The 27,044-nt window shown below is 36.4% G+C and overlaps 1 protein-coding gene across 17 annotated transcripts in view; it reads left to right on the top strand.

Annotated features, from left to right (window-relative positions):
- Window positions 1-27,044, top strand: part of LOC139809621 (FH1/FH2 domain-containing protein 3-like) — a 162,571-nt gene that overhangs the window by 88,151 nt on the left and 47,376 nt on the right. The window contains exon 1 of one of the 17 annotated variants that reach the window (XM_071772654.1): window positions 21,952-22,105. The exons of the other annotated variants lie outside the window; for them this stretch is intronic. Coding sequence (XP_071628755.1) covers window positions 22,092-22,105 — 14 coding nt within the window. The 5' untranslated portion in view covers window positions 21,952-22,091. Of the gene's footprint in view, window positions 1-21,951; window positions 22,106-27,044 lie in introns of those variants that run through there. 17 annotated transcript variants of the gene reach the window in all.

Below are 27,044 nucleotides of genomic sequence, written 5' to 3'. Positions count from 1 at the left end.
CCAACGCTTGTTTTTGTTCGCTGTCTCTACGGTGATAAGCTTAATAAATGTTGTTTCTTCGGACGAATTGTCTGCTTTCTTGTATAGTGATACGAGCATTTATGTCTATCCCTCAAATAATATATATATTCTTGTGTCTCTTTAGTTTTTGGCTTGCCTGTTTTTATAATACACTTTTAATATTGCATTTTCTTTTTGGTACTATCTTAGTTTGGTATCTAAAATCTCTGTTTTGGTTGAACTTTATTTGTTTGCATATTATCTTTTGGTATTGTATTCTAGAGTATTTTGTACTCTTTTTTTTTACTCTCTTAATTTCAGCGTTGATAATTTGGTATTTTTCTCTTTTTGTATTTAGGTATTCTCGAACTATATTTGAGACATGCTAATTATAATGACTTGTATTTCTGTTCGAGGCGTATGTTTTAGCAATGTTTATTTATGTTGTAATGTTTTGTTTAATAGTTATATCATTAGTATCTGTCGCTTGTTTGTGCGTACCTTTATTTAATAATTTTTCAGACTTATTCTCGTGTAAACATTTTCATGTTTAATATCTGCAAGGTCAAGTCTGATTTTTCTATGTTGAACAAGTATGGATGTCGACCTTCTTTTGTGTATCAAATTGCCCATTGTTATAATAAGGTCTTGTTGTTGCTTAGCCTTGGTTCTTATGTTTATTTCAAAATTGTTTATCTTCTTTATTGTTGTTACTGTTCATTGGTTTAGTGTTCCTTCTGTTTGTTGCTGTTTCTTGGGTGAGTTTTAGTTTTGCAGTTGTTGTTTGTGGAATCATCAGGTGTGATTTTATTGTTTTATTTTATTCTTGTTGTATACATTCCCTATTTAATAGTTTCGTGTTGTTTACTTCTCTTCTTGTTTGGGATTACACTTATTCTTCTTCTCTAGACACGAGCTGTATCATTCGTTAGAGTTTTTCTTGCCTTGATCGTCCTTCCGGGTAGTGTTTTTTGCTGTTTGTGTTCTGATATCTTAATTTGTATTACATCTCTTATTATTTTTTCGTGTAATATCGTAGCAATGCTGGTTAGCTTCCCGTCTTCTTCGTGGGACACGTGTGAAGGGTCTAGTTAAATGCTGTCGCTGGCATAGTTTTTTTGTGCTCATTATATTCTGCGCATATACAAGTACCTTTCTCTTTAGAACACAGACGCTTACCGTAGCTTATTTTGTTCGATTACCTTTTACCTCTTATTTTGTCGCAACACTAGTCTCTGGTATCTGCTTTTTTTGTTACTTCTGTGTTTCACTATTTGTCTGTTGTTGATGATTTTCGCCTTTAGATCTTACTTTTGTCAGATTGACTAAAGAAACTGTTATAATTATCTGTTTGTCTCTGTTTGTGGTTATTTTCTATAGCTGTATTGATTGAGTAAGATTTCCCTCTTCGACGCTTTTCTTTGTCTGGGAAAATACGTCTCCGATTTTATCGTGTGTTTGTTTTGCTATGATATTGATAAACACAATTAGTACTCTCTAGTTGACTCGGCTACTTGTTACACTATGTCCGTTTCAATATTTTGCAAGTTTTCTGTTCTTTTCGTCTTTCTGTTTTTTGGTTATGGAGGTTTCCCTGCATACTTATGTTGACTTGTAACGGTATCTCTTGTCTGTATACGCATCCCTGGGTTTCTCTGCAATACCATTGTGTAAATTAGTTATTGTTAAATCTTGCAGTCATCGGTGTAATTCACAGGGGTTTTTTTATTTTTTTTACTTTTGATTCGGATTTTCTTAGGTGTTGTGGTAATCATTGGATGAATCGACATTATTCGGGTAAGAAGGTGATTTTTGGTTTTACACTAATAATTATTCGCTACTATATGTTCGGTGTGTTTAGTCCCTTTTAAGATGACAGCCTATACTTTCTATAGTTATATCTACCGCCGGTATCTTGTTTATTGTATATTGCGTTTATTCATGCCCGTTGCGTTTTGTTGGATCGAGCATGCCACCCAGGGCAACTTAGTCTATTGTTTGGTTTCGCTCTTTGTGTCTTGGCCTGGGTTGACCCCGCGCGGTCTGTAAGTCCTTCTTTACCCTCGAATTAGTTTTTGATTACGACTACGTGATTTTCTATTTATTATACGTGTGTGTTATACCTGGTTAAATCCTCGCTACTTTGCATTCTCTGTTCATGTGTCGAGATTTCCGTTGGCTATATAGCATTGTGTTCTTTGGTCACACCTTCTATGCTCTCTATTTTCGTCGATGCCTGTTTTTCTTTTCCCTGTTGTTGTATGTTAGTCTCTTATCAATTTATACTGTTTGTCGTATGCTTTATTCAGTTTTTTCTCTCCTCTTTCCGCTGCCCCTCTTCAGCCCTTCACCACTCTCCTTATTTAATTATCCTCTACGCAATTTCTCAGCTCCCTGGCATTCTCGTGTCTGCATTGACGTGTTCTTACCCTGTTTAGCGTGGACTCTATTGGTTTTGACGTAGTTTACTGTTATATTGTGTACCCCCCTCAATCTCGCAGCCGGCTGATACTTTGTTTCTTTTCTGTCAGCAATATACCATTACCTTGAAACAGATCAACCAATGTCATAACATTACTGGGAAATAAAATGGAAGTAAAATCGAAGTTCCATGTCCGTGCAATTTCAAGAGCATTTTATTTCAGTTTTCTTTCATACTTGAATATTGGATATTTAAAATAGATAATTGAAAAAGCTTGATAAATTACGATTTTATACATGATGAAAATTTCGCGTAATAAAATTTAATATCCTGTGCATTTCGCAATTTTCATTCTTGACTGTTTATATATCCGAGCGAAGGTAGTTTGGTTTCCGCTAAAAAATACTTCGTCTTTCCCTATCTTACCCGATTTGTTTATCTTCGAATAAACTTACGCGCAAGTACCGTGCACGTAAATGCTGCCGGACGGCGATTTAAGTGGTCGGGCGATGTTGTTCCCATGAGAGAGTGAGGAAAAAGGAGCTGGCGATCGTGCCGGAAGCGAACGGGCAAGCCGGATCTCCGCGATCGATATCGGAGATCTTCGAGATAATTGGTAATTAAGCTCGCGAAAGGACTATACGCTTCGCCGATGGGTCATTAGGCTGACCTAACCAGCACAGTCAAGGGATTCTGGGAACACGGACCAACGACACGTCTTCATTAGCCTTTCATGAATGCCACTCGTATCACTCATCCTCTATCTCTCTCTGTTCCTCCCTCTCCCGCCCCCTCTCTCTGTCTTTCTCGCTCGCTCGCTTAGGTAGAACTTCCTCCTACTCTTGCCCCCCACGTGCGGTTCGCCAAAGCGCGTTCATGTTACGTGCGTGTATGTTCAGGTACATCATCCCCATAGTGTACTCTGACCGCCGACAGGGCTGAGTCGCTTTTAGGGACATAACTACTGGAAATGTGGTAATACTAGCAAAAGATCCTCACCAGATTATTCCAATAACATTGCGTTGTTTCCTGAATTGCTAATAATAATTTTAGAGATGTTTCGGTGGGATAATGCAGTTCATGTCTCTTCCCTTGAGTATTATACTGAATACGTTGACCACAATGTGGTATCACGTTATATAGATTTATCTTTGATACTCAGTTCGTTGATTACATAGTGCTGATGCTATATATCATGAACTAATACGAAATGTAATCAGATTTTTTTTTAAATAAGTATATTTCTTTAATAGAAAATTATTTTCTTATGTTATGATAAGAACATAATAACTGTATAACTGTTTTTAGTAAGTATTTTATACTCCCAATTGCAATTTTTATGCTTATTATGTTTATTCTTAGCTGTAAAATACCTGCAGCTTCAAAAGTGTAATTGATGAAATATTATTGATATCATTATCTCTCGAAACTAAATAGATTATCTCAATGTTTGAATATACCACAACGATCCAGACACTTCCCAGTCTACGAAACAGCTACAATCGTATTAGCTCCAAGTTGCAGCTGTATTGAATACGCCGTTTGTCACGAGAGGTTTCATTGACTTGTGCTCCATGCGCGATAAACTCTATGGTATAGCTTTCTACATAATTACCCGTCTATAATCACACACCTCGATACGTCAGTTCGTCTCTGGATTCACATCGGGTCGTGTGCGTTCACGCGAGCGAAGCGGTTGGTTGCGCCTCGATCAAACGGTGACATGCTCGCGTGCGAGCACACCTCGTGCGTAGGCACGCGCATGCATTATCCGCGATATCGCGTTCGGGAATTCCTGGCGAGGCCGCCGAACGTTATTGCCGTTTGTATCGTCTGTAGTGCATCCGCATCGTAGTGCATGGCTCTCCCGTAGGATTAATTGCACAAGAGACCAGGGTAAGAGACCAGACACGGATCTGGACACGGGAGACACCTGAGTAAGAAAGCGCAACAGGAAGCGGGGTGCAGACTGTGTATCACGTTGCGATAAGCCGAGAGCTAGTACGATATATGTCGCAAGCAAGTTGACGATTTTCGACTCCGACTATGGAATCTGCAACGAAAAGAAAATTGATGGATTTCAGCATAAATAGAATTGGTTTAAACACGATTATATTTGATCATATATAACATCTTCAAATTAAGCGTTATGAGGATAGCTTGAAACTCATGACTGTGCACAGACTAAACTAGAAACTGGAATCTGTCTCTATTATTTCTGTAAATTCCATCACATTTGCTTCTTGAAAGGATATCTCGAACTTTGAAAGAAATTTTTTTGGTTCGAAGATAAGCACGGGGTTGATGATGCAGACAAGTTCGGTGAAACTTAAACGCTAGATGTATACTTATTCTCGGCTAGTCGGTCTAACTCTTTTGAAATAGTTCGATAACAGTTCTACAATTGTATAAAATAGATTTAGGCGTTGCAAGAGAACAGTAATGGTTTTAAAAGATCAAGATGTTATCGGAGATTTTTTCGTGTAAATTCTCGAGCCCCAGTCCCCCGGTTCAATAACTCCATTGTTGGCGGCGTCGTAATATTTCCTGGATGCCGATCGACTCCGTTGTTCTGCACCAACGATACTCCGTAATGGCAGCGTTTTACGGGAGAGCGTATGCATCTCCGCGAGCGACCATCGGTATCTGGATAACTATATTATACGGCGTATATACTGGCGCGGAGAAAAGCGCATCGACATAACGGTGCGATCAGCGGTACCTGCTCTTCGAAAAAGTTATCCTACGGGGGAGATCTTTCGAGCAGATGAACTGAGTGAGTGAGCTCTCTCAAAGTTGGCCAAAGGTCTTCCCAGATCGATATTAAGGATCGCGGCGTACAAACTAAGGCACACGCCGTTATTAAGTACCCTTATCGTAATGCGTAATCTAATTACGCCAATAGGAACACATTCCTGTTTAGATTTTGTTACGTGTAAGAGTATCTTGCTTATCTTGCTTACCCGCCAGTCTACTTGATGAAGTAAACGAGTAAATTAATTACTGCGGCGAAACCAGTTGGCAGTGCCAATGCCGATATCGACAACGCGTTTGATTCTTAAAACGAACGAGTTCTAAACATGTGTATGTGTATGCTCTAAACATATATGTATGTGTGTATATATACATATAATTAGTAATAACACAAATTAAGAATGTATACAATTTTTTTAAAGATGTACTCAATATTTGTTAATTTCAATGTTTGTCTACATTGTTAATCTGCGTTATCATTAATTATTATATTTTTTTATATGCACATTAATAAATGTAGATAATAAAATCTTAATTACATCTAGTTATTAACGTATTCATTAATGAGATTTGGAAAATTTTTGAGATAACTCAATTTTCTTTTTAATAAGAAAAAAATAACTCTAAATTCGTGAAAATTTGTTGACGTTTGAAAGAATCTATATCTATTTTAGAAGAATTACTTAAAATAAGGATCTGGTTAATTAAATTGACTCTTGCCGCATTTACAGGAAGTTTTCAAGAATATACCTTAGAAAGTCAGAGGGATGAGGTATCTTGCGATAGTCAAGAGAATAACGCCGGTATAAATCGAACAAATGGAAGGTCGTCCTGTTTTCAAATGTTGGCAGCTAGCTTGAACTTTGGTTGAAGTTGAACGAGTGGCGGATCCACAGAAACGAAGTCTCAGTCCACTTGGAAGAATCTTCGCGGTCGTGTTTTCCTCTCTCTCTCTCTCTCTCTCTCTCTCTCTCTCTCCTCTCCCTTTTCGCTCCTCTTTTCCTCCCTCGTCGACGATTCTCCCGTATCGTGACTCCCCGCGGCGTGTTCCCACGTCGAACCAGCGTCTTCTGGGTCTTCACCAGCGCCGTGGTTGATTACGATACCTACGCCCTCGCTCTCGAAGAGCTATCGTGCGCTCTCACCCGAGCTCTCTAGGCTAGGTCAGTACCATAAGCGTCTCACTTGCACGCTGACACGCATTCACGGGGCCACGTGTTCTCTACTAACACGCCGCAGTGGGGATCGAGCAATAACCTATGACACAAACCGATTGTTTATTGATATCGAAACGCAATCATAAAATCACAGTTCAATCGCGGTTGTATAAGCATGATGGAAGATTCATTCCTCTTAGCTGCACTTTCTTGCAATTAGAATAGCAAGTATACATTGATGTTTCGTACATAGAAAATAGCAAGTTATCAAGACAATAAATGTAGGATAATTGAAAAGAATAAATTTAAACACACACACACATACTTGCGATTTGCCATAAATTTTAATATTTATATTTCTAAAAATCTGACCGTTACAAATAATACTATAATTGCATATTGACATTTGCATTGCTTATACATGTATACAACATGTATGATGTAAGATGTACACGAGAAAATTTACGGTACTTATAAACATAAAATTCACTAGTTTAGGTAAATTCAAGTACAAGAGGGATACGTTAATGAGAACTCTGCATGTAATAAAGGAGATACCTCAACTAATCGCCTTTGACAAACTTAGTATGATGTTTGCCGATGTCAAAGCAGAGAGTAAACCTATTGAGTTCCTCTACTCCATGTCGCTACAATCTGTGCGGTATCCATACTCATCTTGATTAATTGCAACCTTTTTTTCGCAAAAATCTTCCTTTGTACACACATCTTGGGAATATTATAATATAAATATTATACTCTAAGAACCTCTGAAAAATTATTAATGCGTGATATAATTGTTAATTAACTCATACAAATTTTAGAAATATTTCAAAACAATCTTGTAATTTTTAAGTATATATTTAGATTATGCGTATACTTCATTTTTTATTATATTAGATGCGTTCTCGCGATATCACTAACACTAAGATAAACTAAAAGAAGTGTCACGTGAATAGGAGAGACCACAATCTATATGGATGTTTTATGTTCTTATTATTAGCCATTTGATCCTTTGTTGTTTCGATGTTTCGCATTGCTGCAATCGTACGTGCCGATTGCACGTGCATGCGTGCACATTCGACCACCCGCGATCGTCGCTAAACACGATAATACCCACGTGTGCGAAGCGTTGTTTCCTCCTCGATTTGATAGCGATCTAGGCTTTCATTGCAAAGAAGCGGTTGCTGGAACCTTTTCAGAACGGCCTGGTGTTACTCGAACCTCTTCCTGAAGCAAGATAAGAAGGAATTCATGAATTCACATTTTATAAACGAGATTGAAATACATCGGAACGCACCGCGTATATCCGTCAATCGATCTCATTCTTAAGTTTACATATTGAAACTAACTTTTCCGGTTTCCCGAAGCTTTTTCGTAAATTAAAGATTACGTCAGCCATGCTGTTTTCTCAAGTCTTGTCTCCAGAAGTGGTAGATATATATTTAACTTCTTACAAATCTGAGAGATAAATTAAGTGTGTTTTTGTCTGTTAATATTAGCAATGTTAAAAAATTCAGAAATTTTGAGTGATAAATAATATATAAACAAAATATCACGTTTTACATCTCCGAATTTTAAAACGACTGTTATTTATTGGATGTTTTCCCCGCTATAAATCCTGAAGATATAAAGATACAAATTACGCATTTCCTGAAAGAAAACGCTCTTTGTTTCGCAATGAGCCCAACGCGGCATGTCGACATGGTCCACGAATTCAGTAAGTTGATTTATTTTATCTCTCTCCCCTTTGTCTCGAACCTTCAAAGCCGCGTATAGCCGTGGACTTTTAAAGCCGATGGATACAAATTGGCGCACCGATTCTCATCTTCTCGATCATCGTTGTCGTCTTCGTCGTTTCGTGTCCAGCACCGACGCCGCTGTCGAGAGAGGCTGTCCCGTAAGTGGGCCACTCACCTGAATACTTTGTGGCAATCAAGACTTGCTCTTGAAGTATGGGACAGCGCGAGAGCGGAGGAAGGAGCGACAGGAGCAGGCGAACGGGGAGAGCGACCGGACAGCACGAAGAGGAACGGAGATAAGTCGAGAGGAAGACGGAGAAGGAGAAGACTCGTTGCTCCTTGTCCGTCACCGGTCAGTCGTTCTTCAGGGTGCTTACGGTGCGCTTCCTCGCGGCTGCTCTCGCGATCGATCGAAATCGCAACGCGATTCAGCGCGGCTCAGCTTACTCGAGGATGATTAGTCTGAGGGCAACCAGGCCGGGATCTCTTCGTCCTCCGCATTGTGGCAGGGAATTTTGTCCCGTTTGCAGGTAACTTACGTAACTGTTTCGGCTAGACGCTCCATCGTGTTTTGATAGTGAAACACTTAGAATTATATTGATTTAGTTATTATTCACATCACAATAATTCTTTATCCACCATGTGCTTGTGTTTATTGTTGTATCAGATAAGTCTTCTTCAGGATTAGAGATTTAGTCATGAATTCGTTTTTATCTTCAAAATAATTATTACTGCAACTTGCAACTAATGCAACGGTTTTGTCGAATGTATTAATTTAAAATAAATGTTTTTTAAATATAGCTTTTAAGTTGGAAAATACTTTTCACATATAATCAAGCTCCAACTTAAACAATTTATAGCATTATTTTGCATGTGTTCATTATTGTTATTAATTAGTAGATATAATTACAAATTATATCAAGTCATGGTTCACTCATTCCTGTCAATCGCGTGCCAATATATACAACGATAAAAATCACTTGGCCAAACCGATATCGATTAGCATTCTAGCGTGTAACATGATTCTAACAGCGCGTGTTTAGGGCATCTTTTAGGCCGATAAATTTCGCAACTTCGGTGGGCGCGCGTCGCGTAACCGAGACTGACGTAACCGGCTATTAAACTTACACTTTAATGCGCGTTTCAACCGGGAAGAAGACGTAAGAGTCGGATGATCGATCGCTAAGTGGCGTGCACCATAAACGAGTGGGGAACCTGGGACATGATACGTGCGCGTCACGGAAAGGTCCGGAGGGAAGCGCACGAAACCGTGTCAAGAGCACGCCTCAGAAATAATTAGTTTGCCCATCATTAGAGAAAGATTTATCGAGGTGGTGCGCGGAGGTCCCGCGGCTTCCCACACTTCGTCTTCGTCTTCGACCTCGCTCAGGTACGCTTGCGCGACTGGAGGAATCCGCCGGATCAGCGACCCGATCGATTTGTAGTCGGGTAAAAGCCCTTGCCCGTCTTGCCAGCCACCCTGTTGCTTTCATGAGCTGATCAGTTGTCGGGAATCTATTTCTTCTCACCCAACAAGCACGAAACGCTTGTTATAAAGAGAAAAACTTGGAATTGGCACGCTCGTGTCAAACGACTTGTGACAAATGCAAATCTCGTGACTTTATGCAAATTGGAAATAAGATTGAATTAAAATTATTCTCATGGAAATTATATTGCTCCTCTCTCACTGAATCAGGACTATTTAATCTTCCAGAAAGAAATGTGTTGGCTCGTGTTTCGATAATAGGAGTTTGTTGTTGCATGCATATTTATTTCCTTGTGCAATTTCAAGAATTTATAAAACAGTTTACAACATCTAATGTGCTCGATCTTTTCGCACTGACATAAGATGCAGCTGCTAAACAGAAGTTGCTTACGAAGCAAACTAAATGCAAAATTTGCGAAACCTGTATTCAATCGACAATATAATGATATGACTCACAGAGTCGCTGTCACGAAATCTTCTGCCGGCTCACCGATTCTCATTACCGCAGCTTAAAAGATGGCATAATCGTGGATCTGATTTATGTAAAAAAACTTTATACTGACGAAAGGTATTACATGAAGCGGCACGGTTTACATCGGGTAGTTTCAGCTCGTAAAATAACGGCGCGAGGAAAGATCTCGTTGAGAACCTGAGAATTATTCTCTCCCGATTAGTACTTAATACGTTTTCATGTGGCTTCCGCAATCGTTATCCCCGTGATCTCGCATCATCAATCAACCTCGCCAGCTACCGCGCGTTTCATGCCTGTCGACGACGATCATGCGTAAATCTGTAAGGAGCTAAGATATTTACATCGAAACACGACTCATGCCGTTTCTTTCGATTATAAACAGGCAGAGACAAGCTGAAATCAAGTGTTGCATGTAATTGCATTTTGTAATCGCGTTTGTTGCCTTCTGAAATCACGCTACCAGTTTCCTTAATAAGAAAAAAATCTCTTTGAATTTACTAAGAAATATTAATTCGCGAGAAGTTAATTAAATATCAAATAATATATTAATCATGCTCAAATAAGATTTTCTTTTTTTCTCTTTTTTCCATCTATATTTTCTAATTTAATCCAAAGCTCAAAATACTTACTATTTATCGAATTTTTATCTTATGGCATGTTTCACGTGACAGCGCGTTCAATCTTCACCACGGAATCGTCGACGTTTTTCGTGTCACTCGTGGATTAGTCGGCAGTCTATTGCCGGTTGTCTTCTTCGGCCGTCAAAGTCTCCGAGAAACCAGATCGCCGCACGAAAGAAACGTCGGCGACGGTCGATGAATAAATCGTGTGGCGACGATCGGTTTTTGCAACCAGCGAGCTCGAGACTGCTTTTGTAGCGTGCTCGGCGGAAATCGTTTCGAACGTTTTAACGAAGTCGCCTTTACAACTTTCCGTCTCTTTACAGTCGCTTTTTCATAGTGTAGAGGGTCTTCTCAGTTTGCGTATTCTTCGGTTGCTTACTAAAATGTCGATATATTTTGTTAAAAAATTTATCATACATTACTATACCATACAAATATATATTGTAAATATTTTGAGAACAAATACTGATTTATACATTTTATTATTAAATGTATTGTATTAAATTAAATGTATTACTTGATTTAAATACCGATTCTTTTTTATAAATATCGGATTTCTCTATTTTCTTTAATTAATTTTTTTATTTGATTACTTTTTATATTTATTAGTTTATCATGCATTATTAATATCTCTTATTAGTTATTATTAATATGTTAATTATTATCTTCTATTTTGTGCCCAGCGGCTTTTAACTTGCGGCAATAACGGCAATTACTCTTGGCATGTTGGCCAGCCAATTCACGCGGAGAAAAACGCAAATTGATTTACAAACGTGAAAGATTTAGAGAATTGATTTTTTCGTTCACCCCGACACGTTGTATATTGTTGCTCGAATACTAGGTCGACGTAACGGGAGCAGTACATAAATGTTCCTGTTCCTTCCTATTCTGGGCAGCAGGAAGAAGTGCCTGCTAGTGGTAGTGGCATTCATGGAGCTCTGGAGAGAAATAGCAGAGAAGATATATCAGAGATGAGAGAAGAGCGAGAGAATTATAGATAGAAGTAAAGATGGAAAGAGAGAGCAAAAGGTAGATAAAGAGAGGGAGAGCAAATATAATTTATTACGAGAATCTTCGATTTTTATTAGAACAATAATAGATATATACATAAACGTCAAAAGAACTCAAACCTTAGATACACAAAGGAATAACTAATGGCAAAAAGGGTATGAGAAAGCCAGATACTTCCTGAACAAACATGATATGCACGCGCGTATAGACGTGTATGGAGACAGGACTATGATTTTATACGATCTCTTTTGAATTCGCCTGCTATCGTTCAGCATCTGCTCTCGCGTTTCTCTCGCGAAAATATTCATACACGTGTCACATGAACGAGACGACACTGAAACCGACCCATCCGTCCGCCTTCTCTCCGTCTTCCTCTTCGTCGTTGCCGTCTACGCGCCGGCCTGCCTGCCTGCTCGTACACGCGCGAAAATACATTTTCTGAAGGATCGCGAGCTCACTGTGGTTGCTGCACCAGTTTTCATTCACGATGCCTCCGCCATACTTTCACGAAGTTAAACTGGTTTTCGCGAACGACCCACGTATAGATATACACCGCCGGTTCGCACATAGGCGTGTTCAATGGCAAGTGCCGGTCATCTCGTTTTGACGATGCGTATACAAGGTGTTTAACAATCCGCGGCATAATTGAGAGATGGATGATTTTTTTGTTATCTTTTTAGCAGTTACAGCGAAAGTTTGTTGCATCTGAAGCTTTCTAAAAAAAAATTTTATGACAATGTAAATGGATGAAACTTTCAGGTATGAATATGTTGAAATGTCTTATTTTAATGTTTTAAACGGGAAAAAAGAAAAATCAACGTGTTTCAACAAAACCTTATTTTCTGAAAATTGTTTTCAATAATAAAGTCTTTGGATACAATCGCACATTTAGCTCGCGAAAATTGAGTTTCCGCCTTTTAGGACACAATATAACGTTGTGTAAAGCTCACTCGTTTTTTTGCTGTGTAAGCTATTGGACAGACCAATAAGCGTTACGTGGCTTGGCTCCAGCAATAAATTCATGTTTTCTACGAACGCGGAGGGATGTAGGTTAACACGCTAACGTATCAGCCGAGACGATACCTCGCTTCCACTTGGCCCATAGGAGCTCTAGTCGGATGATTAATTACTCACGCGTATAAAGTTTCTTAATTATACTAGCCGCGCGCTGCTAGACACTTTATTTCGCCTTGTTGCGGCTACTATGCATCGGGGCGTATATTGGTAGCTAGGTCGAAGGGGTGAGAGTAAAAGTTGACGTGTAATGAGGAGTAAGAAGAATGTGCATGGAAAATACAAGCTCCCGTAGCCATGCCGCACATCTAGGGCTAAATGCGGTTATCCGAACATAATTAAACTGATCGTAACCGAGACTCGTAATTAATTAGACCTGAAATATATGTACTCGTATGTATAATAAAGTCCAAATGTTTGATAAAATATAAGAACCATTTTTATTTTTTCAATATAATTACACTTTATTTTAATATACTTTTCAGAACAATGAATTTTTCCATGCCACTAAAAAAATATTCTGAATCTTTATCCTTAAAATAATTTAACACTATACGGAGATTATTTCTTCATCAACCGTCGTACAGCCCCGATTTAACTCCTAGTGATTATTTTTTTATTTTCAAAATTAAAGTTCGATTTATGTGGAACAAAATTTATAAATTACAAAGAAGTGATCTCGGCAGTGTTGAACTATTTTAAAGACGAAAAGTCGAGAATATTTGTTATGGTATAAAAAAATTAATTCATTATTCTAAAAAAAAATAAACAAAAAAATTGAAATAAAAAGCAGTTATATTGAAAAATAAAATTTTTGGACTTGGAAATTTTTTGATGTTACTACTATAGTTTATTAAATCGACTAATATTTATTTGCACACTTATCATGTTTACTCCGTTTAGTTTGATATTCACAAAATAGTTGTTTTGAACGATATTCTTTTTTTATTAAAGCTATATTTTCGTATAGAACTGTTTGAAGCGAATATCATTTTTCTCGATATCTCTTTCTCTTAAAAGGAAGAAAACGGAATGACCTACCTTTTTCTATTTCCGAATTCAAACAAGCATGTGTTCTTTGCATCTGGTAATATGATCTGCAGGATTGATTCATCGATCGGGAATATCGGAAAAATTTTCTTTGTCAAGTGGTTGGAGAGGAATGTGGGGAAGATTTGGAACATGATACCCGAGCAGGTATCCGCGACGAGACGTTTCGGAGGATGAACGAGGTGACTTTCAGACAAATCCGTTGTATTTTTTTTTGTTGCGAAAATGGATGTTATGCTACGCAAGGATGGATACGCAGCCTTAAATTTTCGGAACGAAACGCACAGTGAACGCGATGCAAATAAAACACCCACGCATCGACGGTTACCTCGCAAACACGCTCGACGTGGTATCGTAAATATTTGAACATCGAAGAGAGGCAAGCGTCGACTTATCGGCGGATGTTGGCTATTTTCTGGGCGGCCGTTATTTTCCACTACACAGTTTTCTATATAGAAAATCGCATTTTTTTTCCGAATTGCCCTCGATGTAAAATACAACGTGATTGCCTTATACGTTAAGCATTTTTGAAATAAATTTGGTATAAAAATTGTGGATAGATATCTTTTTTTAAATTTATATTTATTTTTTTTTAAATTTAATATATACGCGTTAAGAGACTTTACTAAGAACCGAGTATACCACAATTAATTATGTTATGATAGTCAAGCAAAGAATTTTTCTTAGATAACACTGGTTTTATAAAATTTATTATTACTGGCTCGCGTTATAGTTTCTATCTCAAATATACTGTTACAAATCATACTAGTACATGGAAATTTACACATGCTGCACAGGATGTGTTAATCACCAATGTATGTATTTATATAAATACTTTTTATTTTTAAATTTAGATCTAAATTGTTTTCAAATCTTAAGTCTTTTCTAACACATGATGTTCAATTGATATAACGTGTTGCAATATTTAATTCAAACGTAATGTAATCTTCGAGCCAAACAGTCACATTCAATGTAAATTACGCGGCGAAAAAGAAATCGAGGAACGTTTTGACACTAATTAGCTGGAGTTCAAGCTTCGAACTTTGAGCGAACTAGAATTAACCTTCTTCCGTAAATAAAGAAACGACTCCATTATTACGAAAGTCTATAATGGGAATGGCACGTCCTTAACCCGATTCCTACGAAACCGGGGTGCAATTGAATCGCGCCGGGCCGCCGGATATACATATGTTCCTTTACTGAAAACGGGACTTCCATTGTGATGTAAAGGAGGTAGAACAGATATGTTTGTTTCCTCAGGTGGTGATGTTGCCATTTGCCAACGCGAAGTATTTAATTCGAGTATTAACCTTGCAAACCGTCCGTTCTTCTTTCTCTGTCTTCTTTTTTTCCTTATTTCTATTTGTCCATCTATTTATCTATCTATTTCTATCTTCCGCAGCCGAAGATTGCGCGTTTCCCATAAGTGTGAAACACCAAAACTCTCTTAACATCCATCGGAACGTCTTAACCGAACTACACACCGAGCCCATAAAAGTACTTCGCGTTACATGGAGACTCGCTCGTCGTTTCTCACTGTCGTATAAACACTGCCTTTCCGCACGAGCCGCCGCGTTGCAGCCGCAAGAAAAGTCGGAATCTGTTAGCACCTTCAACGTTTCTTAAGGATTTTCTGCCTATTATACTGCACCAAGGCACGATTTCTTATACTTCCGCAGTTGCATCACACATCATGAGTTCAAGCTGAACCGTTATCTACATTTCCTTTCTCTATCTATAATATAGCCTGAGATGTAATATAATAGAATTGCTTATCTGTGTTAGTTGATCGTGATCGAGTTCGATTACGCTTTATCGGCGAGGGCATCTCGTACAATTTGCAAATTTCTCGAGGTTGTTAATAAATTTAATTAGCTTCTTTTTTGTTATGTAGATATAGATGCAATTAAGATATTTAGCATTTAACATTAGAATCATTTTGACGAATTAAACGTCAAGAATACAGAAGCTCAATAAAACCATATTATTTAGCAATTTAAGGGAAAATGTGTTTTTGTATTAGTAGAATTTTATTATAATTTTAAACTTAATTCACAAAATATTGAATTTAAGAAACACGAGAAAAAATATTTCATTAAAATTTTACCTTAAATATACATATTGTCTGTAAATTATTTGGAATATTATCTATAATTCAAAAATTTTAAAAACAATATTCACTGTATTATCATATACGCACGCGTTGAGGTTGTATTGCTGCATAATTATGATAATTTACACAATTATCTTATGTGTAAATGTAACATGTAATTAACTCTAATATTTTATGAGAGATAATATTGTATGATTCGGAATCTATTGGTTAATAATTATTTATATAAAATCACATATTTAATTATTCCATATGTTTATAAATTTTGTTTTTACATATATGGTTATTAGAAAACAGCTTTCTTTAGTTTTTTATTGTCTATATAGTATAAAAAATTTATCTTATACATATAAAACTCAAGAATTTATTATTTACAATATAAAATATAATTTAAACATATATACCAAGAACATATGTAAAAATACATATATATTTTTACTATGCAGTATGTTTTTTATCTTTATCGTCGAAAGTAAATCTTTCGACGATACGAAAGTATTTATGACTTTAAATTAGATTTATTTAAGCTCCCTACTTTTCGTACAATGATTAACGCAAATCGTGCGAATGAGGGAAAATTATCTTCAAAGAAATTACTTTTAGGCAACATACAGGTCTTTGTGTTAAATTCGTCGTGAAATTAATGACTGAGTTGATGTAGGAGTTCCATTTGTCTTAAGAAACACATTTCTTTTCAGAACTTGAACCATCATCATAGAAAGTCCTTTTGTATATGACCTTAATGTATATGACCATTTATTCGTACGATCGCACAATGAGCTTCTCGAAATTATTCTTTGTTGCCACATCACACGATTAATATTGGAGAAAACTAAATTGGTAAAAAGGATCATCAAGCGGATGATCAAAGACATTTTGTCTCTCGCAGAATTATGCGGTGAAGCATACATCATAAACTTTATATTAGCTATTTGTTAGATTTGTCCTGATAGAACTTACTTCATTTTTCTTGTATAATATCAAGCAATTAAATTCTGTTGGAAAAATAATTGCGCACAGCTATAAAATGAGAAAATTGTTGTCAAAGTAAAATCCATCGACGCCGATACGTATATAAATTATTAATTAAACGTTAAAAACAGTGAGTTTTATGTCGATAGAATATATAATTATGGAATTTGTTCTGGACAATGAAATTTAATTAGCTTTGTTTGAAATTCAATTGTTAAAAAGAAATGTTACTAAAATGAAATGTATTGAAATCTGACAGAGAGCTCTTTCGCAGCGTACAATTTTGCAGTAAAACCATTTTGTTTTTAATACACGGTTTTCTAATAATATTTATAATAGTAATTAAATATATTTATAATAACAATTGGCTAAGCAACTAATTATTTTAAAATGCAAGGGATTAAATGATTCGCACGTGGCTCACGTGTGTATGTGTACTTTCCATCCGTACGCATGTCTCTTTTGACACTCTCCACATGTTTGAGCGGTCTGTATGCACCGGAAGGAAGCGCAAGCGATCGAAGTGCAAGACGCCGGCTGTATGCGCCAGCACGCCGCCAAGAATAGCGCGACGCGGCGGTGTCGCCCGGGAATGCCTGGAATCGTTCGTGAGAGTATGAACGGACAGTCCAGAGGCAATGCCTATGACAGGAGGTATGGAAGCGAGGGCCGGGTGACGAGGAGAACGCGAAACTCAACAGGCGAAGCACGTTTCTCTCGTTCGTTCATGGAAAACAGTCGAGAATCGATACGTTTCTATCGAATAATCGTGCGTTTCTTACTAACATAGCTAGTTCAGAATGTAAGAATAAGTAGCTGGGTAAATATCTAAGGCATGCAGGGAAGAAGCAAAGAAAATAGAAGCAAAGCTAACGCAGTTTTGCTAGGTTCGTAACTCTGTTTCACAACCAGCAAATAATAAAGTGACAGTACAGCATGTAAGACATTTTAAATTTATTTTGTAAGAATCGGGATATTAACAAGCAAATGCATTACTGCGTTAACCGCAAATGTTTTATATAAAAGAGAAGAACAGCTCTAATCATTAAATTGTTCAGCTTATGATTTTTAATATGCAACATGTGTGCTGCACATGCTGAAAACATATTAGACGAATGCATAGACGGAGAAAAAGGAGAGGATTAGTAGACAGTAATTTATAGCGCAACGAGGATATCGATGAGCATGGATTACCGGCGGCGTGTGATTAATTATCGCCGTATTAGTTACCGTTACGACGTGGCCGAACTCGATTAATTACCATGCCGTCGCGCGTCACCGTACTTTATAAGCTGCCGGGTAAGCGCGCCTTTTTTACGCGCCGCGGAGGGTAACGTATGAGCGCGGATTAATTAACGATGAATATCGACATCGGGGCGACGTTGCGAAAAGTGGCCGCGGTTCGATTCGTTTAACGATAACGTCGGACGTTTTCGCCGGCTGTCACAACGGCACGAGCGTAAACGACCCGCAGTAATAAGTTTGATATTAATGTACGTTATCAAGAGCGGACTTGGGGAATACTGAAGTTTCCCGGCGCGGTAGAATAGCACACGGGAGACCCAGATAAGGACATAGCGAAGTTCTGCTTTATTCGACCCATTTGTAATCTTTAGGGAGTTTGAATGACTTCAGAATTATCCGCGATCAAAACTTATCAATGTCATGATGACTCTTCATTCTGTCTTTACCACATCCTTTTAATGGCCTATTTTAAAGACAAGTAGAACAAGAAAATATGAATGGACATTAATTATAGTAAATGATATAATTATGAAGAAAATAATTATGTTAATATTTCGTATATTGACTTAATTTTATTTCCTTTTACTGTAGGTATACAATAATAAATTAAGGATTTGAATTATTATATGCAATTGTCTTATATTGTTGCTTAAAGTAATAAGAGTTAAAAAATATTTTTTTTTGATAAATATTAAATCTTCCAATGTATGATAAATTTTTTTATGTTCCATAACAATTATTCTGTTTAGTAAATTTTCGACATGTTAAATTATAAGATCTTTTAAAATTATTTTTATGCTCGAAAGAGATTGGCAGTTGTCTTCACTCCTTATTTTGCGGTTTCCATCCATCGAGCACGAAGCGTAAAAAGCAGTCACTTTCAGACTCGTACAAAACTTGCTCGCGGAATTTCATTGTTTGTAAACACTCGTACTTGGCTAAAACCTTTTGGAAGCGAAATTTCCTCGACCTGCATTGGCAGGTTCTTAGTATTCCGAATTGGTCTCGAGACAGTCGTAAAGAAGAGAATCGCTGGTAACGGACGGGCAAAAACCGAACGAAATTCGTGTGTTCCATCGTTCCTGCATGAGTTACGGGAATCGGACGGTATTGCTATAACGAAGCAACGACTACAGCCATTTATAATCGTTAAGAGTTCCGATGAATGAGCGATCTGCGCGGCCGCGAGGCTTTTCCACCTAAGCGCTGCGATCATTCACGAGATCGTTTTTCTCTCTCTTGGGCTGCGTCCGCGAACATTGCTTTAAAGAAAATATCTTCGCTAAAATTAATCATATATTTAATCTGAATTATTCTGTCGACGATGATACGGAATTGTTTTGTATTTTCTACGGCGAAATGTGGTGTCCCGAGGACTACACGCGAAATTGTTGAGATAATTAGTGAGTCAGAATACGTTCTAGAATAATGCTTCTCCAACCCCGCATACTTCGTGGCGCGCGTAGTCTTTCCCCGCCCCTGATTCTGCTACGCGCTTCCTCGCTCTCACGAGTAACCGAGGTGGTTACCGCGATAGCAGTAGACTCAGCGAATCATCCGTCTGCAACAGAAACCCCGAGATATGTATCTCTCCACCTTGGCTAACAACCGGAGATTAACGAGTTGCTTTATCCGTCGACGTACACCCGTCCGCTGCGCGCCGCGGCCGTAGAGATACGAATTCTTTTCGCGGCCGTACGAAGCGGGGTAAGAATGGAGGATGGTATCATCTAGTCGGGAAGGAGTTCTTGGGACGGGCAGACAGCGTTAATCACACTTGCGAGAAAATAATACAGCTTCGTCGGGGAAAATGCAACATCGCTATATTACGTGACGCGACCGTATAGTGATATGATTTTCTAATTTAAAAAAGGTTCAGCGATCGCCGATGTCATTAAAAGAATAATTACATAATTTGTGACATAATACATTTTATTAGTTTATATTGATAGATACTATTATTAAAATTCTTTTGTGACTTTAAGCGATATATTACGAATATAATATAATATTTTCGGAAAATTGCACCAAATCAAATCTGATCAAAGTTTCCCAACGAACGATTGCAGTTACGGTCGACTATGATTTCACACCGGCATCATGCTTGCGCGAATTTGAATCGTCTTAGTCGTGGTCCTTCATGGTCGATTGACAGTAATCTTGAATAAAAAAGCGAAAATAGGTGCCGAAGTGAATTATTCGTTCTTGATGTGCAGTGAAATTGTGTAATTATCGGAACGTAATTATATGCGCGTTGCATGTACTTGTGTTAAATGAATTAAGCAGCACATACGGATACATACTCGTACATATATCCATGCAGACGCATTATAACTATCGGCAGATCTAATGGATCTGTTTCTCGCAATTCTGAATTATGTTAATGAACTATTTCAGTGACTGTGTTAATTGATGAAACGTTCAAGGATGATGCGGTGCTGGATAGATTAATTCAAATTGGTCACTGAAATTACTTGAAATTGAATAATGAATTCAATTTTTATTTTTAGATAAAATTTATTTTTAGATAAAACTCGTAATTATAATTATTAAATAACTAAGATTATACTAAGTTATCTTAAATTTTCACATATGCATTCTTTGATGAATTTAGAACTGACATTGGTAAAATTGTTATCTTTGCACTTATGATAAGCAACTTGAAATTTAATGAAATTTACAAACTAAATTTCAGGAATATGAACAAATAACAAAACTTTACTTTTTTATTTTTAATCAAATAGAGATTTTATGGGTAAAGAAAATACGAAAAATCTACACCTTAGATTTTGGCTTGAGAAATCTGTAATTTAAATCATTTAATTTAAATTAATATGATTATATTTATTAAAGGTGAAGTTTTATTTGAATATTTTAAAAATATTTGAGAGTATTTAGAAATATTGCATTATTCAATTTTCGTGTTACCAGAGATATAAAACGGATTCTGTATAGATTATACGTATATTGCATTCTTTGTCTTCCTTTTTCTTCATCGGGAAATTCTCGTGCACGGTAAGACGATACTCTCGCAATGTACTTCCCGCGTGCAATTGTGCATACACACAATACAATCAAAAAAAGCGAAAAAAAAAGAATCGTTTGCTCGTGCGATGCGCTTTGTAATCGCTCCGACTCCGGTCGGTCCCCGCATGTCTACATGGGAAACACGGCCACCGTACCTTTGCGATTCTTTATTCTTTGCTCTCGAAGTACAATAGTCTTCATAAACTCGAGGCACTTTTTAAATAGTTTTAGTTAAATGATGAATGCTAAAACATATCGCGATAACGTAATTCCTGTTTCTAAAAATTAAAGCAAAAATAAAAATGAAATTAAATGGAAACTAACATTGATTTTCGAGTCTCACGTGATACAGGCATTTTATCAAAGGCATTTTATAAAATATAATGCTAATGATAAAAATCAAAAAAGAGAATGATAACAACGATAAAAGTCTTCTTTAAAATGTACCAAATGACTAATCTAGAAATTCTTCTGAAAAGAATACTTAAGTTTCCGTTAATGGATCAGTGATCCGTACAAAGGTGGATTAGTGGCAAGACACTTAGTTCCGCAGCTATTGATACGCATTCCCGTTACAGATGAAATTTCGATGAACATGGAATGTGCTTGTGAACGGTACTGTAAGGTAAATCCTGCGTGCACATGCGCTTACACAAACGTACACTTACACTGTCTGTGACAAGCGAGGCGTGTGCATTGTCGAAAATGAATATTACATATAACATACGCGTATATGTGCGTATATACGCGAATATGTGTACCAGCACAGCGACCACTCAGCGTTTTGATCTCCCACCAGTTTCTATTGTGGCGAACGCAGCGACCAGGCAGCAAGAAGCCATCCTGGTACCATCCCAGTCGTTGCTTAGACCCCGAGAGCGCTTCTCGAGTCGTCTTCGACACGAGCTGATAGTTTCTTAACGCGTTCGCGAGATCGAAAGTGAGATCGGGCTGCGTGCATCGTCGATTCTAGATTATTTTAGTGATATGACATTGCGACAACGTGATGCCGCCAAATTGGTAAATATCGATCCATTCTACACGTTTTTATAACGATTAAACAAATGATTTTTATTTGTCGGTTAATATATATTTATTCGGTCAAGCTATATAAAAAGTATATAAAGCATTTGTCCAAATTTAATAAGATATCCTGATATCGTATATATAATAACACAGTGTAATGATCTTTTTATGATAAAATTAATAACTGTTATAAAAATAGTTTACTTTAATTATGCACGAGGAGTATTAAATTAGATATCTGCAGATTTTTTTTACATGCGTAAGATCTTAAATACTAAAAGAAACATAAGTTTCAGAGGAGCAATATTTCTTATCGTTTATTTAGCAGAAAATTATTTCTATTTTATCTGATATATTTATATATATGATCTGGCAAAAGAAGCAAACAGTAAACAGTAAACAGCAAATATAGATATTACGAGCATTAGCATGTTCTTTATTTTCTCTTTTTTTATTTATTGATACTTTTTATTAAAACGTGTTTAAGAATTGATATAAACTTTGTCAGCAAAACATCTTTACACTAATAAGATTAATTTTGACTTATATGTGATGTTATATTGGGAGTATTATTTATTGCTTGAGAATGAAGTTTATCAGAAATGACATAGGATGTGAATTCACTGTATTGTGGCTTAAAATAACTGAAGTATCTGAGAAAATTTGAAGGAAAAATGTACCTTTTTTCCTCTTTTTGTTATAGACATGTTATTTGTTTTCAAATACGGATTTTAAAAAGATAGATATATGCTGTTATTGTCAGTAATAATCGCATTGAGAACTTGATTTTTGCAATCGTGTGAGTTAATCTCAAAATGTATAGCACTATCATTTCTCGTCTCTCTTTAATGTTGAAAAAAGAGACACTCGCGAAGGCAATTGCTTGAAGGTAATAACTGAAGGGAGAAATTTTTCTTCGGGCGTCAGTGCTGGTTATGCAAAGAGCATGCTTGAGACGATTCGACGCCTCAGACGTGCATCTGCATCCGCGATGCAACAGGTGCAACGCGTTCGGGAATGCATTTGAATAATTGGGACGTACGAGCGCGCGAGAACTACCTCGTATTGCGTCAGGGTGTCTCGGCAAGATCGATCATGGTGATTCAAGATGAATTTAGTTATGCCCGCGCTCGATGCTTGATGTAGCTCGATAGCTATTCTTCGCGTAATTTATGAAAACTTCATCATAAGATCAATTTTTAGAGGAAAAACGTTATTTTCGGTCAGGACTGGATCTTGATAGCCTACTAATATTATTCATGTTAATTTTGTGTACAATTCTTCGTCTTAGCAAACCAAGTGTTGTCACTCACGATCTTGAAACGCAATTTCAACTAAAACTAGCACAGTACAATCACATTATTAAATTGATAAATAATCAATATAATCACACTAACACAAATCTTTGGAATATTAAAGATATACGATACGGGATATATGTAGGATAGGATACGAAATATTTATCATAAGAATTCTATTATGAAGAAACATCTAAATTAAACATATCTACGTATTCACACAGAATGATCAAACGAACTTTAGCAGTACAATTTGATAATTTTAAGTGGATTTATTGTGTCAGAATTTATTCTAAATCTTTCTAAAATGAAGAAAGAATAGTTTACAGATTATAATAATACAGATATAGCTGTTAAATTATCTTTCTTTTATACCTAATGTAATATGCTCTTATCGATTCCCAAGTCTAAATAACCACTGAATTACACTTGCTCAATTTGTCGGTGACTATTTTATATATTCTACTGTTATATGGAAATTTTATTACAATTAATGTATTATATAGACATATTTTACATAACAATTATATTACAATTAATTAAAATTTTGAAGATAACGCAGAGGTCGTTAAATAAATTTCATTAGACATGATAAAATTTATTTAACGACTTTTCTGCGGTATCTTTAAATTTTTTAAAATATTTGATTTACATATTATCGAAAATTTATTCGCATTCTCGCTTTGATACATACATTACGTTATCCGAATCGAAAAGTATAGTAATTAAAAAAAAAACATTACCTCACGTTACCGCTTATCTCAAGAATATAACGGAAATAACTTTTAATTGAGATACAGCTGAATTTTGATGTACGATTTAATTGATTTACAATTTTTGGTATTCGTGACATTTATCCTCTTGTTTATAATCTCGTCAAGTTTCACACATAAATCAATCATTTAAAAATATTGCAGCGGGTCGTATATTTGATACATTGACATTTTTTATTTCACGATACATTCAACGGCTGTAAATCATATCAACATCTGAATGTAAAGCTGTGATTGCATTATCAAATTTTATTATTTTATATGGGATAAAATTTATAATATATTTTTGCTTTTTTCTTGCATTTGTTTACTATCTTCAGAAAGCTGATGGAATTTAATCTTGCTAGTTTAAAGGTTTTTGATTATCCATTAATTATAAATTATAATTCATGAGTAAGATTATAAGGTACCCTAGTTCTTTCCCTTAATTCTTGCAATTGTTGGAATTCTAAACGATTCGATTTCATTAGATAAGTGAATAATTCACGTTCTCCTTGCACAGAAATATCTCTGAGATATAAACGGACTTTGATGTCGACTGTTATTACTATTTGATTCCTCTTGCTTTGTATTTCTTGCGCTTTGGCCACTATGACGTGTACGATATTAATAATTCATTATACCGCGTTAATGTTCCTAACGGCTCTTCGCATGATTACATTTCTAATTTCGATTCCACCATTAACCAAAATTAGCAGATACCTGATTTTATTTTACATAAATTAGTTAAATCTGTTTCTCTCTCATTTGAATGTCGCTTGTCCTAAAATAAATATAATCTCAGAAAACGAATGATTCTTCTTGTATTGTGTGAACAGTCTAATGTACTTGATCAGAGCTATAACTATGATTATATATAGAAGATTTTATGTTATCTAATCTCGAAGTAGAAACTTTCTATAAAGCATTATTTGCAACGCACTTAATTTTTAAAAAATGTAATTATCTTGTCCTTTTAAATCTTCTTCTCTATGTATACGATTGTTAGAATATCTCTGTGGATTATAAGTGTTCTTCTGTCAAAAAAGGAGAGTCATGCGGTAAGCGGCAAAAGCCGGGCGTAATCGAAGTTGTTGGCAGTACGACGTGACGCGTTGATTCCCTTGAAACGCACTCATGAATCTCGTTCACGATTCGATGACATTCCGCGGCGATTGTCGGCCCCTTGACTTTCACTCCCGCGCGTTTCGTTGATCGTTTGTGTCCGAGGCACGATCACGAGCCGTGACTCGGCCGTTATAGAAGGTGAGGGCAGGAAAGGAAGAGCGTGCCTCGTTTCCCCCGAGTTCATTGAATCCGTTCGAGTACTCCAACTTGCCCGATACTTGCGCGGCGCAACGTCCTGGAAACGTGCCGTCACGCGAATCGATCGATCATCGATCACCCCCGATCGAACTCCGAGAGTGAGCTTGGCGTTGCGCAGTCCCTTCGCTCCTAATTCTTTTAAGATTATGAGGAATACCTATATTATTTAATATCATACTGATATCAAACTATACCTAATATAATGCTTTTAATATATTTTTGGATATTCTACGTATTACGATTGCATTGAATTTCGGATCTGTGTTTTTTATTGCATTTGAAATATATTTTGTTATTTGGCAAAACTTTAAGTTGAAAACCTACGAATTTACGTGGCTTTAAGAATTGAAGATTTTTTTTTAGATATCTTCGGACTCCATATAAGTATTGAGATAATTTGAAATATATGTTATTTTTATAGTTATTTAACAAAATGTTGATACTTACAATTAGAGTAATACATATTAAACATATTTTTTTTATTGTAACTTTAACTGCCTTTTTGTGAATTAAAAAAGATATCTTTTTGAAACTGATCCAAAATTAATTGTGTCACGTTTGTAACTTGAAGCGATTAAGAGTCCCTCATGTATAGATATTATTAGTCATTTAATAAGTATCCACTTAAAATGAAATAAATCGTCATTGAGGCATTGCCAATCAATTACATATATAAATTATATTGTCAAAAAAGATTAGAAAATGTATAACATTCCCGAATAATTTAATACGTCCTAATAATACTTATAAAGATATTATCTATAATATTTATAAAATTTTCAACTGAGCTTTGTATTTACAGAAATTTAGTTTAACATTTAACATAAAATGTTTGACTTTGTAGAATAGAAAAATGCAGGCGCTTAAATTAATTGTCATTGATATTGAATTCTTGCTTGAAAAAAGAATATAGTTGAAATATTTATGTTATAACTCCAGAATATTTCAGTTTTGCATTTATACTTACTTCTCTCTAATGAATGAATTTAATAACCGTTTATTGTTATGTAAAAGACCGTTTTTACTGATTGTGAGTGCAATTTAATTTTTGCACGGTATTTTTTGTCATAAATGCTGAGCATTTCACGATTTCTGTCGTGTTGGGGAATGTCATGGAATGCATTACCTTAATTTAGACGTCGTTTCCATTAGACACGGTAATTCTCTCTCTCTCTCTCTCTCTCTCTCTCTCTCTCTCTCTCTCTCTTTCTCTCTCTCTCTCTCTCTTTCTCGAATGGCCAGAGGCGCTAATTAGCTTCGTGATCCCAGAAAGCTGCGAAAATCGCGCTCGCTCGCGAATGCTTGGTACTTAACTTGCTTTGCCCGGTTTCAACTTGATTCACACGCGTAAGATGAGTCGCAGAACGTATGTCGCGATGTGTGCGCGTTTCCATATCCGTGTTACCGTTCGCGGTCGCGTGTGTGCGTTCGATTTAAATACTGGCGGACCAATTAGAGGGGTTAATTCCTAAGTGATTTATGACTTCAAACGGGGGAGAGCGACCTGACCTTAAGCTTCGTCTCTAGTATCGTTACGCAATCGCCGACGAGCTTTAT

Source organism: Temnothorax longispinosus, chromosome 3, assembly GCF_030848805.1.
Source record: "Temnothorax longispinosus isolate EJ_2023e chromosome 3, Tlon_JGU_v1, whole genome shotgun sequence".
Taxonomy (NCBI): domain Eukaryota; kingdom Metazoa; phylum Arthropoda; class Insecta; order Hymenoptera; family Formicidae; genus Temnothorax; species Temnothorax longispinosus.
This window is presented reverse-complemented; position numbering and strand designations above follow the sequence as displayed.